At 40.6% G+C, this 18,301-nt stretch overlaps 1 protein-coding gene and 1 long non-coding RNA gene across 2 annotated transcripts; one reads left to right on the top strand and one right to left on the bottom strand.

Moving 5' to 3' along the window:
- Positions 1-110: 110 nt before the first annotated feature.
- LOC120288942 lies at positions 111-4,934 on the bottom strand. Its single transcript, XR_005546857.1, has 6 exons — positions 4,917-4,934; positions 4,741-4,835; positions 4,525-4,658; positions 743-865; positions 254-533; positions 111-126 (listed from the first exon to the last, which is right to left on the bottom strand). It is a non-coding gene; the product is annotated as an uncharacterized LOC120288942 (long non-coding RNA).
- A 4,234-nt stretch (positions 4,935-9,168) lies between these two features.
- Positions 9,169-15,016, top strand: LOC104423573 (probable inactive purple acid phosphatase 1). Its single transcript, XM_010036042.3, has 13 exons — positions 9,169-9,518; positions 9,650-9,737; positions 11,136-11,402; positions 11,632-11,740; positions 11,878-11,992; positions 12,484-12,616; positions 12,923-13,110; positions 13,231-13,417; positions 13,506-13,573; positions 13,686-13,773; positions 13,860-14,048; positions 14,436-14,516; positions 14,822-15,016. Exons 1-13 carry the CDS (start codon positions 9,169-9,171, stop codon positions 14,873-14,875), a joined length of 1,917 nt encoding a protein of 638 aa, XP_010034344.2. The 3' UTR covers positions 14,876-15,016.
- The last annotated feature ends 3,285 nt before the right edge of the window (positions 15,017-18,301 follow it).

Below are 18,301 nucleotides of genomic sequence, written 5' to 3' on the forward strand. Positions count from 1 at the left end.
GGGAGGTAATAATGTCTGACCAAAATTATGATGATAGTAGAGTAGAAGCTCTGTGTAGAAGCTTGGGCAGTCTTTGGTCTGATGATGGTGTGATAGACGTTCAACAAGGAGTTCAACAAGGAATTTCTGAAGACAAATTAACAGAGTGCTGGTTAACTTTGTTTGGTAAACTTTATTCTCGACCTAATGTAAACTTTCAGGCATTTTTCAACACTATGAAAACAGCATGGAAGACAGAGAAAGTATCCTGTACCTCGCTTGAACTAGGATTTTTCTCCTTCTCCTTCAAGTCTGAAGCTGAAAAACAGAGGGTGTTAGACTCCGCCCCGTGGTCTTTTGCAAGCAACCTCCTTGTTCTCCAACAATGCGATCCGGATATCCCAGAAATTTGTTACGATTTTGATCACTGTGCCTTTTGGGTTAAATTCCATGGACTCCCGTTTGGTCGAGTGACAAAGGAGATTGTCCAAGATATAGCCTCCAAGATTGGCACAGTTTATTGAGGTGAAGTTGGAAGGAAAAGGAGATAGTACCTATAAAGTAGGCAAAGCCAGAGTTAATATAAACTTGGGATCCCCCCTCAAAACAGGTGTAGTTATCAATTTAGGAAGAAAGAAACTATGGATCGAATTCAAGTATGAGCGCCTCCCACACTACTGCTACTCCTGTGGACGAATTGGGCATTATGCCTCAGCATGCAAAGAAATTCCCTATGAAACCACATGGCTAGAGAAGGACTTACCAGGTAATTTCGGAAATTGGTTGCGCGCTGAAGTCAGGGATCTCAGCCCTTATGGCAAAGTGTTTTACGGGAAACAAGTTGAACTCCTTGAAGATCCAGAAATGGTGCCGGAGTCCCCTCTTGCTGCACAATTTCAAGAAGATCAGCAGGTGAAAAAAACCCAAGCACAGACTACCCAAACCCTACACAGTCAGCACTGTTCTGAGGAGTATATGCATCCACAAATGGCTCCTCTCCAACACTCTCTACCCATCACTGTAAGGGAAGAAAGAGAAACACAAAAAAGGGGCAGCAGTTGCCTAGAAGACGAATCTATGGTGATTCTCTATAATGAACAGCTTAAAGAAAAAGAACTTGACAGAGCGCATCATCCAGCTACTGAAAGAGTCCTAAACAAGGGTAAATCTAGGTGTACCAAACTTCCTACTTCAAAAAAAGGGAAGAGATTTTGTCCATATGGCGCACAATCGTCAAAGGCCTCATCAAATGATAATTTACAGCTAGTGGACATTCCTGTTACAGAGGAGGAGAAGTTAACTCACTGGGCTTTGGTGGCTAGCCCTAATAAGCCACCGGATCCGCCATGAAACTACTTAGCTGGAATTGTTAGGGGTTGGGCTCACCCCTGACAATTCGAGCTCTACGAGCCCTTGTGGCTCAAGAACAGCCCAACTTAATATTTTTAATGGAAACTAAGAACCAGGAGCAGATGGTGCAGCGCTTGCGCAGAAGAATGAAGTATCCAAATAGTTTTTTGGTAAATCCAGATGGTATTTCTGGGGGTCTGGCTCTTTTTTGGGATGAAACGCTTACCATAACAGTGGATTCGTCTTCAGATTGCCTTATCAATGTACAATGCCATCTTCACGACAAAAGGCAGCTCATGAAAATCACCTTCCTCCATGCTCCAAATAATTTTAATGCCAGAGTTCTTTTATGGGAGGATATACAACGACAAAGCTTCATCAATCATCTACCTTGGATGTGTATTGGAGACTTTAATGAAGTTTTGTACCATTGGGAAAAGACGGGTAAGAGAATGGCCGAAAATTTTCGTCTTACTGCTTTCAGAGACTTTTTACATGCGTGTTCTTTAATGGATTTAGAGTCCAAGGGGTGTGCATTCACATGGACAAATAGAAGGGCTGGTGAATACAATGTTAAAGAAAGGTTGGATAGAGCCTTATGTACCATGGAGTGGCGGATAGCTTATCCAGCAGCAGAGGCCATAGCCCTACCAGCGATAGGCTCAGATCACAGTCCTATTCTTCTGTCACTTTTTCCAAAATCAGGTCGCAAACCTCGAGATTTCAAATATGAAGCCTATTGGGTAGAAGATGAGGAGTGTAGGCAACTTGTTAAACGATCTTGGGAAGCTTCTCAAGGCAAAAATATGATTGACAAATTGAAGTTAGTGGCTGTACAGCTCGCTGCGTGGAGTAAAAGAAGGTTTCCCAATGCACATAAAAGGATAGATGGGCTAAAAAATGAACTTCAAACCGTGATGAATAGCCAAGATATACCATATGACCAGCAAAGAGTTCAGTTCATTAACGGAGAGATTGACTCACTGTGGCGACAAGAGGAGATGTTCTGGGGCATGAGATCACGAATCAAATGGCTGAAATGGGGCGACAAAAATACGAAGTTTTTCCATGCAACAACTATCCAACGACGGAACAGGAACCGAATATCCAGGTTGTTGAATGAACAAGGGGAATGGGTTAGGAATGAAGAAAATCTTCAGGACTTGATAGTCAACTTTTTCAGACATCTTTATGCGTCAGATGGACAAAGGAACTTTCAGCCTGTACTAGATTATATCCCAACTTTGGTGGATACAACTATGAATCAATCTCTAATTGCACCCATAACCATGGAAGAAGTTAAAGCTGCTGCTCACCAACTAGGAGCTACTAAAGCTCCCGGACCAGACGGGTTAAATGGTTTGTTTTTCCAGCATCATTGGAATGACATAGGAGCAGATATATGTCGAGAGGTGCAACATTTCTTTGAGACTGGAACCCTTAACCCCACCCTTAACCAAACACAAATCACACTCATTCCTAAAACCCAAAACCCGGAAAAAATAGAACAATATCGACCAATAAGCCTGTGTAACTTTGCCTACAAAATCATATCCAAAATCCTTACAAATAGATCTAAACCCCTGTTACCGTATCATTGAAGCGAAGCAGCGCCTTTGTTGGAAACCGACAAATACAGGATAATATCCTCATCGTTCAGGAAGTCCTTCATAGATTAAGAACTAGAGACCGTCATCGAAAGTTCCAAGCAGTCCTTAAATTAGACATGCAGAAAGCATATGATAGGATAGAGTGGGACTTCCTTCAAGAATGCCTAAGAAAGATGGGTTTCTGTGAAGAATGGGTAAAATGGGTCATGCAGTGTGTTACAACCGTGTCATATAGCATTAAGCTCAATGGAGTCTCCTTGCCGTATTTCAAGCCAACTCGGGGTATTCGCCAGGGCGATCTATTATCTCCTTATCTATTCATCATTGTGGCTAATGTACTCTCCCACATGATCAAGCAAGCCCTTCAAGCAGGTACACTACGCGGTATCAGATTGAACCGAAACTGTCCCACTCTTTCACATCTACTTTTTGCAGACGATTCAATCTTTTTCCTTGAGGGTACAATATTGGAGTGTCAAAATTTGGCGTCTATCCTACATCAATATTGTTACGCATCAGGTCAAGCGATAAATCTAAACAAATCGGGGATATTTTTCAGCAAGGGCTGTCCAGAACTTCTACGAAGAAATATGGCGTCTGAACTACGAGTTCCAGAAATTATGAAAACGGGAAAATATCTAGGAATGCCATCAGATTGGGGTGCATCCAAAAAAGAAGTGTTCGCTTGGATTCTCGCTAGAATAAATATGAAACTGGAGAGTTGGAAGGAACACTTGCTATCAAGAGCTGGGAAGGAAACACTTCTCAAGTCAGTAGTGCAAGCCATACCCCAGTATGCAATGTCTATTTTTAGAATCCCAGTTTCTATTGTCAAAGCTATTGAGAAAAAAAATCGCTAACTTCTGGTGGAGAAATAATAACAAAGCGAATGGTCTACACTGGAGAAAATGGGACATTCTCAAGCTAAGAAAAGAGGAAGGCGGTCTTGGTTTTAAGGACCTCCTAACCTTTAATGTTGCTATGTTAGGCAAGCAAGCCTGGCGCCTTTCTCAGCACCCTGACACATTGTGGAGTCTAATTATGAAAGGTCTCTACTTCCCGAACTGTAACTTTTGGCAAGCAGGAAAAGGATCGCGCCCATCATGGGGATGGCAAAGTTTGCTAGCCGGGAGAGAAGCGATAACCCCTCAAGTTATGTGGGCAGTGGGAAATGGAAACAAAATTTCAATCAGAACAGATAAATGGCTTAAGATGGGAATTATTGGAGGACCTGCATCAAGAAATGAACCTCGCAAGGTGGCTGAGTTGATAGACTTTGAAAATGCTACATGGAAAGAGGATCTATTGCGCTCAATGTTTGATCATCAAATAGTGTCGGAAATTCTAGCAACCCCTATTGGCCTACCAACTACAGAAGACACATTGGTTTGGATAAGCAATAAATCGGGAAGTTATACGGTGAAGAGCGGATATCTGATGAATAGAAAGCGCATAATGAACCCAAGCAATCAAACACCAACAACATCCTACCAATGTAACCCAGATTTATGGAAACATATCTGGAAGGCAGCTATCCAACCGAAAATAAAGTTCTTTCTTTGGAGTGCATGTCAAAATGCCTTACCTACTTTGGATAATCTGTACAGAAGAAGGGTAGCACCTGCACCTATATGTCCATTATGCGGCATCGAACCAGAGACGATCGAACATACACTTCTTCTTTGCCCTTGGGTAACACAACTTTGGAATGAGCCAGGCCTGCAAGTTCAAGTGAATCGAGTAGGGTTAACCAGATTTGATGAATGGTTGGGTAATATTCACACAAGATCAAGGCACTCACATAATTTTGAATTGATTGCAAATGTATTATGGTGCATATGGAAGGATAGAAATCATTTCATATTCAGGAAGAGCCCCCTCAATTTCCATCGCACCCTGTTTAGCGTCGTCAACTTAAAAGATAGCTTTGCCGATGGAATCCTAAATTGACAAAACAGAAGCAAGCCGGCGACTTACTTGAAAAATGGCAACCCCACGGCTGGTGTCCTCAAGATTAATATAGATGCATCATTCGGGCCGGCCTTCACGCACAGTACATCGTCAACCTCAAGCAGACAACCTACATTGCACAATATTGATAGCTTTTCAGATTTACCCACGGAGCTAATGTCAACGAGCGACTCGATACCAGTCATGCCTACCTATCCCTCAAATTCCAGTTCCCCAAGATCCGATCCAAATTGGAGTGAAGCTGAGGAAGATCTAACCAATGACACAGGGTACACTCCTCGAAGTCGTGGCTGCCCTTACCTGTACGGAACAAGTCAGCAACCCCAATATACCCAAAACACACAACCCCCGGACTCCTCTCCAACGCCGACCATATCAGGAGAAGGCTACAGAGTAGTAACAGATCTGCAACAAGAAGTGACATCCAACAACCTGCATCTACCCACGGGCTCATATCTCATCAAAAAGAAAGTCTGCGATGATAGCAACACCTCAACCAGACACGACAAACAAGCTTCGCTGAATCCATGGACGCAAATCAGATACAACGCCAGCCACAGAGGATCACCAGATCTGCGAAGAGGAGAAACGGATGGAGGACGTCATCAACTTCAAAGCCCAAATCAGAACAGACTGGAAGTAGGGGGATGTTCCGACATCCTGCAAAGATACCCACACCACAGTGGAGCAACAAAGCACCTCTGCAGAGACTCAAGCCAAAGATTTTGCTCCAAAAATAAAAAACAGGACATATACTTACCTGTTCGTTTCAACATTTTGGGAAGAGGAGCGGATCCAACTGGAGTTGACCCACACAGCTACAACAACGAAACTCCACATCAGAATTCTTTGCCCAGAAATTCAGCAGATGACCAGAGGGAAAGTAGAGATCAGCGGAGATGGAAGATGACTCGCAACCAGGAGCAAAACGAGAACCCAGATCTGGGTTCCGAAAATGCAACTCCACAGCAGAGTTTTTTGCCCAGAAACTTAGCAGACGACCAAAGGGAAAGTAGAGATCAACGGAGAGGGAAGATGACTGGTGGCCAAGAGCAAAACGCGAACCCAGATCTGGGATCCGAGAATGCCGTCTGCTCTTCCCACACCCTACAAAGACCCCTCCCCCTGCACGGATCTATAGCTTGTATCTGCAGAGATGATCTTGGTAGAGTTGTTGATGGATTTACTAAAAATATAGATGCGAGATCAGCTGAGCAAGCAGAGGCAACAGCTCTGGTCGAAACCCTTGATTTTATTTCCTCAAAGCTAGCCCCGAATAGATCTGAAAAAGAGATGCATATCTACTCGAAAGCTATGAAATGGGGTTTTCTAAATCTATATGAGCTCTAGTGGAAATTGCAAACTAGCATTCGGGCCTCCTTTAACATTGAAAATTCTAAAAGGTTAAGATTGATTGGGTTGTCTTCTAAACCCTTAAACATGCTCTTGTTTTATATGCGGATACTACTGGTCAAACGTTACTTAGTAATGCATTTCTGTTTATCATCAAAAATAAAAAATCAAAGGTAATTGCTAGAATTCGAGGACATATTATCTCAATGCACACAAGATTTATTTAGGTTAACCATGCCCATATATTGTAGATCACGGGCCATGCGATAAGGCGATACTAAGGACCCAACCTATAGGCCCAAAGTTCCGGCGCCCTAATATGCCTCGACTAATGCAAGATAAACGTAAGAGGTACTTAAAACAACCGAAGGCTTATTAACTTTTGAATAACATGCGTCGAGAACTATATATCAAAATTGCACCCACCGCAGCTTACCTCGAATTAGGATTTGCCAAAGTTAATCGCCAAGATTGGAGGCAACGTAAGAGATTCCAGCGAGGACAAGAGTCGGCCAAGGAGGGGCCGGGATGCTCGCGACGCTGGGGATTGGCGTGGAGGAAATCAACAAGCGGGACAGTAACGAGCAGCAACTATGGTGGCTCGCCAAGACGGTATGGGTGTCGAGGAACTGGGTGCTTGTCTAATGCAGCACTCGTCGAGCTTACCACTGCTTGAGGGGCAACTTAGGTCGTTCTAAAATACCGGGCGTGGCTGGGAGGCCCGTTGGAGCTGTGGTTAGGGGTCGCCGTGAGAGCTGACAGCGTAGGCACGACTGTAGTCCTGTCTTTTGATGGAGGCGGCTCGAGGCTCGCCGGGATTGGCCTGGTGCTGCAAATGTCGTCGACGATCGCTCGCTGGGACTGGGCTGCTTCGCTGGGGACCAGAGGCGCCAAGGCTTGCTCAAGAACCCGCTGGACCTCCTGGACGTTCGATGTGAATTTTCCGTCTTGGTTTTTGTCCTTCAATATCCCCCTTCTATTGCTGCATCAACTGAGACTATGTCCTTGCAAGTTGGAAACAAAAATTCTTTCTTTCCCTTTTCTGGTGTTTGACCGAAGAATGATTGCCACCAATCTTTCTTGAAACTTGAATTGACCGTAAACTTTTAGTTTCCGATCTTCTCTATATCTCACCAGCCCATTCACGATTCTTTCCTCAATATTCTCTCCGTTCAAATATATTTTTTTGAACCATATTTGTTTCATTATCGACTGCAATCAAATCTTCAGCCCTTATCCGGGACTCATTGCTTGTCCTATTTTGTCCATCGCTTGAATTTAATGATCCTCAGTCAATCATTATCTTGTGCCCATCTCAATTCCCACACTTAACATTATCACCACCGAATCATATGTAAAATAGTATGCTCTTTATGACAAAATGTAAACAATGTGAATGCACAATATTAATTCGATCCCTAATTTTTTATGCAGTGTATGATTTAGTGAGTATAAATTTATGTGTCAACAATCCCTCAATTAACTTCCACAACACCTAATATTCCTAAGAGCATCTAAAGGAAATGTTCATTTCTTTAATATCTAGACAATATGCATTTATTGCATGCTCGTGCATTCATATCAACCCTCGTCAAATTACTTGACTTTGATGCCTTCCTATGGTTCTTTCGACGTGCAAAGTGCCAAAGTGGAGGCTGATCCATTCGAAATGACATTAACCAGGAACACAGAATCATCAATAGGTACCTGGCTACTAGAAGAAGCTGATCTAGTCGGTATTGGATAGAAATAACAGATCTGAGCTCTGGAGTAAACTTTTGGAATTAATAAAACTCACTCCTAATTAATACATTCTCAGACAAGTGATAAACTATCGGCAAGAAATAAACATGGTATCCTCTTAGGCTATTTAGTTGTTAAGATAAATTTAGAATATGATAAAATTTATCATATCCCACGTTTGATGTATGCTCAAGACAAACATCAATAATAGGAAATTTATTTTCCTTGAATGGCAATTTTCTTAAATTAACAAAATTAAAATTATATTTTAATAATATAAATAATATTTGAATCCTAACATAAGAAATTCAAAATAACAAAATTGTTAACAAATTTTAATATACCTCGACCTCGCCGTTGACCTCTCGGCCGGTCACCAAGGTCCAAATGACGGCTGGAGGAAGAAGAGGAGAAGAAAAAAAAAAAAAATTCAAAAATATTAAAATATTATTATAAATTGTCCATGTCAGTGCCGATCAAACCACATCAACCGGCCGGTGCCTAGTCAATAAAATCCGGCCAAAATTGGCCGGAAATGACTGAATTGACACACCGTAAAAAGGTTTAGGACTTGTTTAGCACTTTTCCCCATAATTTAGTATTTTAGGTATCTTAGTATAGTTTACTATTTAATAAAATTTTATTATAGAATGATTGAAGGGGCAAAAAGAAATAAAAAAGAAATTTATTTTAAAAAAGCGGAAAATAAAACAAAAAATTAAATAGAAATAAAGTAGTTAACGGTGTCACATGAGATTTTTATCATCTCTATTTATAAAATTTTTGTTCATTTATATTAATATGTCATTTATATAAAATAATATATACAAAATGATGTAAATAAATCTAACTTTTTACTGCAATCACGAAATAATGAATATGATATAACAAAATTCATAGATTTAATATCTTATTCTATTTAGCCCTATTTTGGTTATAAATTCAGATGACCAAATGCAGCCTTAATTGTTTTCCATTCTTTAAGATATATATTATCCTCCTCTCCATAAAAAGCATACATCTCTGATTTACTTCCATAGGTGTTGGATCCTAAACATTGAACCCCCCTCTCTCTCTCTACACCAAACCATACCTCTCTTTCTTGGAATTATACGAAGAAGGCCTTTGTCTTCATCCATCCAAGGCATTTTGCTTCTTCATTATGGAACTCCACATTCCAACACAAATCGCGATCGTTTCCATTCCCATCATCCTTTTTACGTGCATTTCTTCTTCTTCTTCTTCTTTGTCGTCGTCGTTGTCACCATCAAACTTGCACCCTTTGGTGGTCGACTCCATGCTTGAGCATCTCAACTACACCGCCATTTCTGAGTTCCGGTTGCTGAATAGAAGGCGAATTCTCGAGTGTAGCGATGGGAACCCTTATCTCCAAATTAATGTCAGTGGCAACGCCACCATGGGAGATGAAGAGTACCTTACGGTTAATGTAACCGGGGTCCTGGTTCCAGCGGACAATCACTGGATTGCCATGATTTCTCCATCGGACGCCGAGTAAGTCATCCTGATGTCTAATTCTTTCGTCCTCGAAACTCTTAACCATTTGCCTTGAGACGTATTGGTACACGTGACCAGGTTACTCATTCAAGTTCCTTCTTCTTCTTGTGATTTCTTTTGGCTTGCAGCGTCTCGTATTGTCCACTGAACAAGGTTATGTATGTACAGACTGGTGATCTCAGTCATCTTCCTCTTCTATGCCATTATCCTGTCAAGGTGATTTTATCTACCGTTGAATCGTGCCTTGTTGATGGCTTATCTATCTTCTTCTTGATGAGTAATAGAAACGTTAAATAGTGAGGGGCTTTAGAGAAAATAGTGGAACCCACATCGGCCGAACAGAAAGGCACTTGAAAAAGAAATCACATGGCGCATTGCCGAACACCTTTTGCCAAGGCCTGGTTCAATCCTCATATGATCAACCAACAAAGTGACACCATGGAGTACGTAGCGTTCACGTAACAATGTCATATATCATTTGGTTAGGTGCATATCGAGTTACAAAAAAAAAAAAAAATTCAATATACTTGATAGACTATATGATTATGTTGTATTGGTAGATGGAATCTATTAAAATGCGAAAAGTATGTGAAATTGATATTACTTTTCGAAATATTCAACAAACATTTCGTTTTCTACCAACTTAATTTAATAAATACACATACATACATACATATATGCATACCTACATATATACATATACAATATTTATTGAAATACTTTAGCAAAGCGGGAAAGCAACAGAACACAAACCTTCGTAGACAGTCAGACACAGCCCATCTTGCTGCTCCTCTAGAGGCGCCGGGGTCAACACAACCTCAAACATTAAAGATTGCAGCTGCTTTTAAGGTTTAAAATACTCCTCGTCAAGTCTTCCTTCTCTCGGAAGACGAGGAGAAAATAGGAGTCAGTTTTATTTTTAATCTATTTTTATTTTTGTCAAGTCTCTTTTTGGGTTCAAAAGAGAATCAAAAGAGTCCTTCATTCTATAATCTGCAAAAGGTTCAATCAATAAAGTCAGATTTGGCTCTGGTTCACATTTTTTGGCGAGGCTCTTTATTGAATTATTTTATAATTGTATTTTTCATTCAATAAATAAGTAATTGACTTATTGAACCATCCTTTAAAAATTTACATAACTTTTTTTTCCTGAATTTAAGTATATATTTTTTCCGTTGACCATGAAATACTGAGCTTTGTTGAATACAGGAAAATAACGAAGATACTTCTCGGAGTTGGATTTTTATTAGTCAAATGGAGACATTCCATATGTAACTCTAATTTTAGTAATGCTAGATAATAAGAAAGGTTTACAATTTTCTTTTTTTGTATTTTTGAAACATATAAAATGCTGTGTGTAACTCTGTTATTTGGAAGGAAAAAAAAAAAAAACTCTGTTATTTGGAATATTTAAGCAAGTCCTTTTTATAAAAATTCTTTAAAATTTCATTTATCACAACCCGTGGTATTATACCTGTATCTTTTCTTTTTGGCAATGTGCCAAATTCCGTAAATTTTCTAGCATACCTACCATTACTTGTCTATTTAGTTTGAGACTAGGAGAACCTTTTCCACTTCAAGTTTTTGGTGTACGCTTATGTGCATCATTTTCAGGCACAATACTTGAGCAGGGATCCGGACTATTTGAGCTGCAAGAAGAAGGAGTGCAAGGAATACAAAGACGGTCAATGCGTGTTGACCACATGCGGCAGCAGCTTGACGTTTCACGTTCTGAACATCAGAACCGACATCGAGTTTGTGCTGTTCGCCGGAGGATTCACCATACCATGCGTGTTGAAGAGATCGAACTCTTTGACCTTTGCTAACCCGAACCAACCGCTCTATGGCCATCTCTCCAGCATTGACTCGACTGGGACCTCGGTAAGCACTCAATTAGCTACCAACTGGTGTGCAGAGCTCGCATGGGTCGTGTTGCCAACATTTGGCTTTATGGATGTCATGAAAAATGTCAATTATATCATTAGCCAATGAAGTCAGTGGTACCATGCCTGCACGACACACTGCGCCTGAGTGTGGAATAACTCTTTGCATAATACACTTGAAAGCAATGTAGATTGCAAATGCTAATTTTACGTGCTTTAATCTGCAGATGAGGATTACATGGGTTAGCGGAGGCAAGGAACCCCAAAAGGTACAATATGGAGATGGGAAATCACAAACTTCCGAAGTTAGTTCATTCTCACGAGATGATATGTGCAGTGAGTTAACCTCAAACCCTTCCTTGAAAATTCTGTAAATGCATTAGGACTTACTTTGTCGCACGCAAAACAATTTAAATGCCCCATAAAGACTCATCCTTCACTGAAATTAGTTTTGTTGGTCTGTTTTTTGACAGGTAAAGTGGTGCCCAGTCCTGCCAAAGATTTTGGTTGGCATGACCCTGGTTACATTCATTCAGCCGTGATGACGGGACTGCAACCTTCTACCTCTTATTCTTACAAATACGGAAGGTAGAATCTTTTGACTGAAGTATATTGTTTATGAGACCAATCGGTTTCAGATTGGCTTGAGGTATTCTTGCTGAGCATAGTGCAATATCTCTGGCATGTCTACTTGATGCAGGGTCATCTATCTGCAGTGAATGTGAATGAATTGATATGCACTTGTTCCTTACAATCATTTTCTATGAATTCACAACATTAGGTAGATGATGGAGCACCGGCAAATACTTCCATATGCCTTAGTCCTTAAAGATGTATTGTAGCTGCATGTCTGATTGAGAGAGGATTGGGTATACGGCTTTCAATTAAAAGGAGAATCTCGTTAACATGACATTGGACTTATATATTGCATGACACTGCAGTTGTGGCAACTGGAAGTAGATGGAATAATCCATCTTTTTTGGGCATCACTTAGATGATTGGAAATCGAATTGATCAATAAATTTATACCATTTTCTGGCACATTCGAGTTGTTTTGATAATGCTTTTACGATATCCAGTGATTCAGTTGGTTGGAGCAACAAAGTTCAGTTCAGGACACCGCCTGCAGGAGGATCAAATGAACTCAAATTTCTTGCATATGGGGATATGGGAAAAGCCCCTCTGGATGATACAGTCGAGCACTACATTCAGGTAAACATGCTTTCCATAGAATGAAAAGTCGCATTTCTAAAGGCAACATTGAAATGATGCTATCCAAGCTGGGTATACTCTAAGAGGAAGGTGTATCCTTCAAATTTTTGAGAAATGCTAATGGAAGGGACAAAACATGGCACGATTTGAGTGGAGTATCATCTTGAAAACCTGCTCTTCAAGAAATATTATTAGCACGTCACATTCATCTGAATTAACTGAAGTGGCACAGACTAAGCTGCTTGTGAGAATTCAAACTCCTGATTATGAAGGTCTCCTAACATGCGACTTTGTATGTTTCTATAGCCAGGATCAGTCTCGGTGGCTAAGGCAGTGTTGGATGATGTAGACTCCGGCAATGTCGATGCCATCTTCCATATTGGAGACATAAGCTACGCCACCGGCTTCTTAGTGGAGTGGGATTTCTTCCTCCACCACATCAGCCCTTTCGCTTCCCGAGTTTCCTATATGACTGCAATTGGGAACCACGAAAGGTAACTATCTCGGGTCAATATGAGTCTCTTCCTGTGCATAATAGAAGGCTCAGTGAACAACTAAGCGAACATTACTCAGCAGCATGAATTGAAGGTTTTCTAATTTTCTTTTACATGAAGAGGTTATGTGGACTCGGGTGCCAGATATATAACTCCAGACTCCGGTGGGGAATGTGGCATTCCTTACGAGACATACTTCCCAATGCCAACCCCAGCGAAGGACAAGCCATGGTATTCCATTGAACAAGCCAGTGTTCACTTTACTGTGATTTCAACTGAACATGACTGGTCCGAGAATTCAGAGCAGGTACGTTCGATCGAGCTGAACCCTTTTGGGATCATATCTGCATCTCGATAAGCTGTCCATTTATGTCATGGGAATGTCATGTTGTCAGTATCAATGGATGAAAGGGGACATGGCTTCAGTCGACCGATCTAAAACTCCATGGTTAGTTTTCATGGGGTAAGTACATTTGCTTCTAAGTGATCGTGAGTATTACTACTTGAATGTGCAGACTCTCAGACTAAAAACTCTCAAGACAACAGATATCAAGTGTAACAGTTGCTTCTTGCAGGCACAGGCCCATGTACACTTCTGGTCACGGATTAGGTGCTGATCCAATTTTTCTTGATGCTGTAGAGCCATTGCTGTTGGACAACAAGGCAACCTTCCATTTCTTAATTTGGTTTTCATGTTAAACAATTCTTTGACCTGTGAAAGTGCAATCATCAACCATTTGATATCACAGGCTGATCTAGTTCTCTTCGGCCACATGCATAACTATGAAAGAACGTGCTCGGTTTTCCAAAATGAGTGTAAAGCTATGCCAAAGAAAGATCAGAGCGGGGTTGATATTTATGATCACAGCAATTATAGCGCACCCGTGCAAGTGGTTATTGGTATGGCCGGGTTCAGGCTGGGTGAATTCACAGATAAGGTTAGAGTCTGTCCTCCCTCACACCAGTTGTAGATAGGAAAAAAAAATTGGCCTTTTGTCTATATCTGGACAATTTTTTGGCATCTTCCGGAAATCTGCTCTTTTATTCGTCAGTGCTTAATCGCGTTTCCATTTCTTGCATCTACATTGGTTGAATGCTGCTTAGCTAAACAATGCCATCTTGACAACAGCTTTCTGATTTGGGGGCCATGAAATATCAAAATTCCAGAGATTCTTGCACTTGCTCTTAAGAAATAACTTTCTTTGCTGGTTCTGCTGCTCATATCATTCAGCTCGAATCTATACGATTACACAGGGATTATCCCTTTTGTTGCTCGCATGAATAAGACCTGTACAAGTGAAGCCCCATTGATTTTTCTTTTGCAGCCGAGTGACTGGAGTTTGATAAGGATTTCTAAATTCGGCTATTTCAGAGGACATGCGACTCCAAAAGAGTTACAACTAGAGGTCAGCAGTAACCCGCTTTTGAATGTTGCATCCTGCATAGCAATCTTGAATTCTCGGTCGCCCTTCCCTTGGTCATCGTTCCTTTTCGCTTTGTCCCTGCTGATTCTATCTTTTATGATGGATAACTCCATTGATTGATAACCTGTTTTGGTCTGTTGTGGTGCTGTGAAAATCAGAAACCACGTACAGTTTTCGATTTCCTGCACTGCAGGTAGAGTTTGGAACATTGAGCGGCTACATGTTAGTGCATTCATGGTGATCATGTGTACGTGCTCGTTTAACTTCGATCTACGTGTTGCCTGCAGTATGTGAATGCCGACACAAGGAAGGTGGAAGACATCTTCCGCATCACCCGATAACCCGACTTTTCAAGTGAGCAGGAAGGTGCTGCAGAGGCGACAATGGTGGTACACTTCTACATTGTACTATACAGAGACAAAACATACAGATAAATTGTGCTTGTACACAAGTAATAAATCTTGATTGTCTGCGCGGCCTAATCGAGTGCTCTTGAGCTGTGATGAAGGAATCCAAATTCATGATTTCGGTACTCATGCGAGCAACCTAACGACATGTGTCCAATGGAGAAGTGATCTCTCCTTCCGAGTGAGTTCAGAATCATGACCTCTTAATAGTTACTATAATCTTTCGAAAAGATTGTTAAATAATTGAGCAAAAATAAGTGATATAGACTCATGAATTTTCAGAATTTTCCGTCATGTATGTAATGCAATGTAATACAATTCGGAAATTGGTTAGTAATCTTAAAAACTTTTGAACTATTCAAGTCATTATCACATAGAGTAATGGCACTCGACTGACCTTGTTCACGAATATGATGATCAGCAAAGCCTAATCTTCTAAATTAATGTCGTTGAACTAATTGACAAAAAATGTCTACTCCCCTCTCATCTGAAATGCAGCCATCCGATCCATACTGACCACGCTCAACCGTTGATTTGAAAATCATATATCAGGATTATCTCTAGGAGGCCGTAATGAAGTCTGTTTTGATACGCATTACTGTCGATATCGAACTCGATCAGACCAAGCCTTTGCTAGTCAGGACCTCTTTCTGTTTCATGATTTTGGTACTCGTTTGAGCAACCTAACAACATGTGTCCAATGGAGAAGTGATCTCTCATTTTGAGTGAGTTCAGAATCATGAACTCTCAATAGTTAGCATAATCTTTCGAAAAGATTGTTAAGTAATTGTGCAAAAATATGTGATATAGACTCATGAATTTTCAGAATTTTCCATCATGAATGTGATGCAATGTAATAGAATTCGGAAATTGCTTAGTAATCTTAAAAACTTTTGATTTATTCAAGTCGCTATCACATGAAGAGTAATGGCAGTCGACCGACCTTGGTCACGAATATGATGATCAGCAAAGCCTAATCTTCTAAATTAATGTCGTTGACCTAATTGACCGAAAATGTCTGCCTCTCTCTCATCCGAAATGCAGCCGTCCGATCCATACCTACCACGCTCAACCGTCGATTTGAAAATCCTGTATCAGGACATGACTAGATTTGGAATGAAAGGTTATCATCGTTAGAAGGAGACCGTCTTGAAGTTAGTTTTGACTGATGCGCATTAATGTAGATATCGAGCTAGATTGAACGAAGCCTTTGCTAGTCAGGACCTCTTTTCGTTTTTTCGCAAATTATGATATGTGAGTGGTAGCAGGATAATTTCTTGGGGTCGTATCGCCATTATAACTTTTTGTCCAAATCTGCACGATTCTTTGGCAATATCTGAAAATCCATCCTTGTATTCATCAGTTCTTAATCCCAATTCCATTTCCCTCATTTACATTTGCTGGATGTTGCTTAGCCAAACAATGCCATCTTAGCAACACCTTTATGAATTATGGGCCTTGAAATATCCAGATTCCAGAGATTTTTAGCTTGCTATTAAGAAATTAAATGCCGATTCTGCTGCTCATATCATTCAGCTCGAATCTATACGGTTACATGAGGATTATCAATTTTGCTGCTCCCATGAATAAGATTTGTACATGTGAAGCCCCGTTGATTTTTTCGTAGCCAAGTGACTGGAATTTGATAAGGATTTCCAAATTCGGCTATTTCAGAGGGCGTGCAACTCCAAAAGAGTTACAACTAGAGGTCAGCACTCTCTAATTTTTCCTCGCCCTTCCCAGAATCATGTTCCTTTTGGCTTTATGTCTGCTTACTCGATTTCATATTCCATTTATTAAGAAATTGTTCTGGTCTCTTGTGATGCTTTGAAATTAGAAACTATGTAGAGTTTCTGATGTCCTGCGTTGCAAGTAGAGTTTGGTACACGTGAACGAGTTACTCATTCAAGTTCCTTTTTTTCCTTGTGTTTTATTTAGGGTTGCAGCGTCTCGTATTGTCCACTGAATAAGGTCACGTATGTAAACTGGTGATCTCAGTGATCTTCCTCTTCTATGTCATTATCCTATCAAGGTAATTTTCTCTATCAGTGAATCGTGCCTTGTTGATGATTATCTACCTTCTTCTTGATGAGTCATGGATATGTAAAATAGGGAGGGGCTCTAGAGAAAAAAGTGGAATCAACGAGGGCTGAATAGAAAAGCAATTGAAAAGGAAATCACATGGCGCATTGCCTAACTCCTTTTGCCGAGAGTTGGTTCAGTCCTCATGATCGACCCACAAAAGTCATGGCATAGAGTCCCTAGCGTTCACGAAACAATGTCGAATTTCATTTGGTTTGAGATGATTGTGTTGTTGTGATAGAGGAATTAGATTAAAATGCTAAAAATATGTGAAATTCATGTTACTTCTCGAAATATTCTATAGACGTTCAATATATATATAGCTACAATCATATGTCCAATGCTGTTAAATATGTCTCAAGTTTGAGCCCGAAGCGTAAAGCCGAATTTTGAAATAAATTGAAATAAAGAAAGATTAGTATATTTGGAAGTAAATCAGCTTGCTTCTTCGTCTCTGGTTTCTCCCAAAATAAAGGCAAGTGCAGATTCATATGGTAAAGATAATCTTCAATCTGCATCTTTCTAGAAACTAAAATCTTCAATCTGATACCAGCGCCCGTCACCGAAGAACGTATTATTCGGTGGGGCCAAGGTCAAATCTTTGACCGTCTGGGCACACACACGCACACTCCACGCGCAATGAAGAAATCCCTGCACGTAGACAAAATAGGTGGGCCCAAGTCAAGAATTTGACTTTTCTTGGGCACACACCTATTTCCTTTTTCGGCGTGCACGAAGACCTTCGTAAAGGGGAGCCGCACGTTACCGCTTGCAAAAGCCGCAAAAGAGATCTTCTTTTCGGGGTGTTGCTGCTGCACCCGTATGAGAGAAAAGGAGGAGCCACATGTCTTCAAGCTGAAACACGATCAAGAAAAGGAGTTCTTTTTCAGCGTTTATTTTAAGCTTGTGTGATAATTTTGTGCTGTGATTTGGGTTTGGATTAAATTGGGGTTTGGGAAACACCGAGAGAATGTTTGAGTGACTTGAGTGTGTCATCTCCTTGTATCGCTTGATCTATAGTGAAATTCGCTGCTGCTCTCCCCGTGAACGTGATCTCTACGACTGAACCACGTAAATCTGGTGTCCGATTTATTTTTCTTTTTCCGTCTATATTTTGTTCGATTGTTCGCCCTATCGTAACAAATGCAACCTCAAGTATTGACTATAGCTGCTTTTAAGGTTTGAAATATTCCTCGTTAAGTCTATATATTAATAAACTCAACTTGGCTATATATATAGCTATAGTCATATGCCCAACGCAACCTCAAGCATTAATGA

Source organism: Eucalyptus grandis, chromosome 10, assembly GCF_016545825.1.
Source record: "Eucalyptus grandis isolate ANBG69807.140 chromosome 10, ASM1654582v1, whole genome shotgun sequence".
Taxonomy (NCBI): domain Eukaryota; kingdom Viridiplantae; phylum Streptophyta; class Magnoliopsida; order Myrtales; family Myrtaceae; genus Eucalyptus; species Eucalyptus grandis.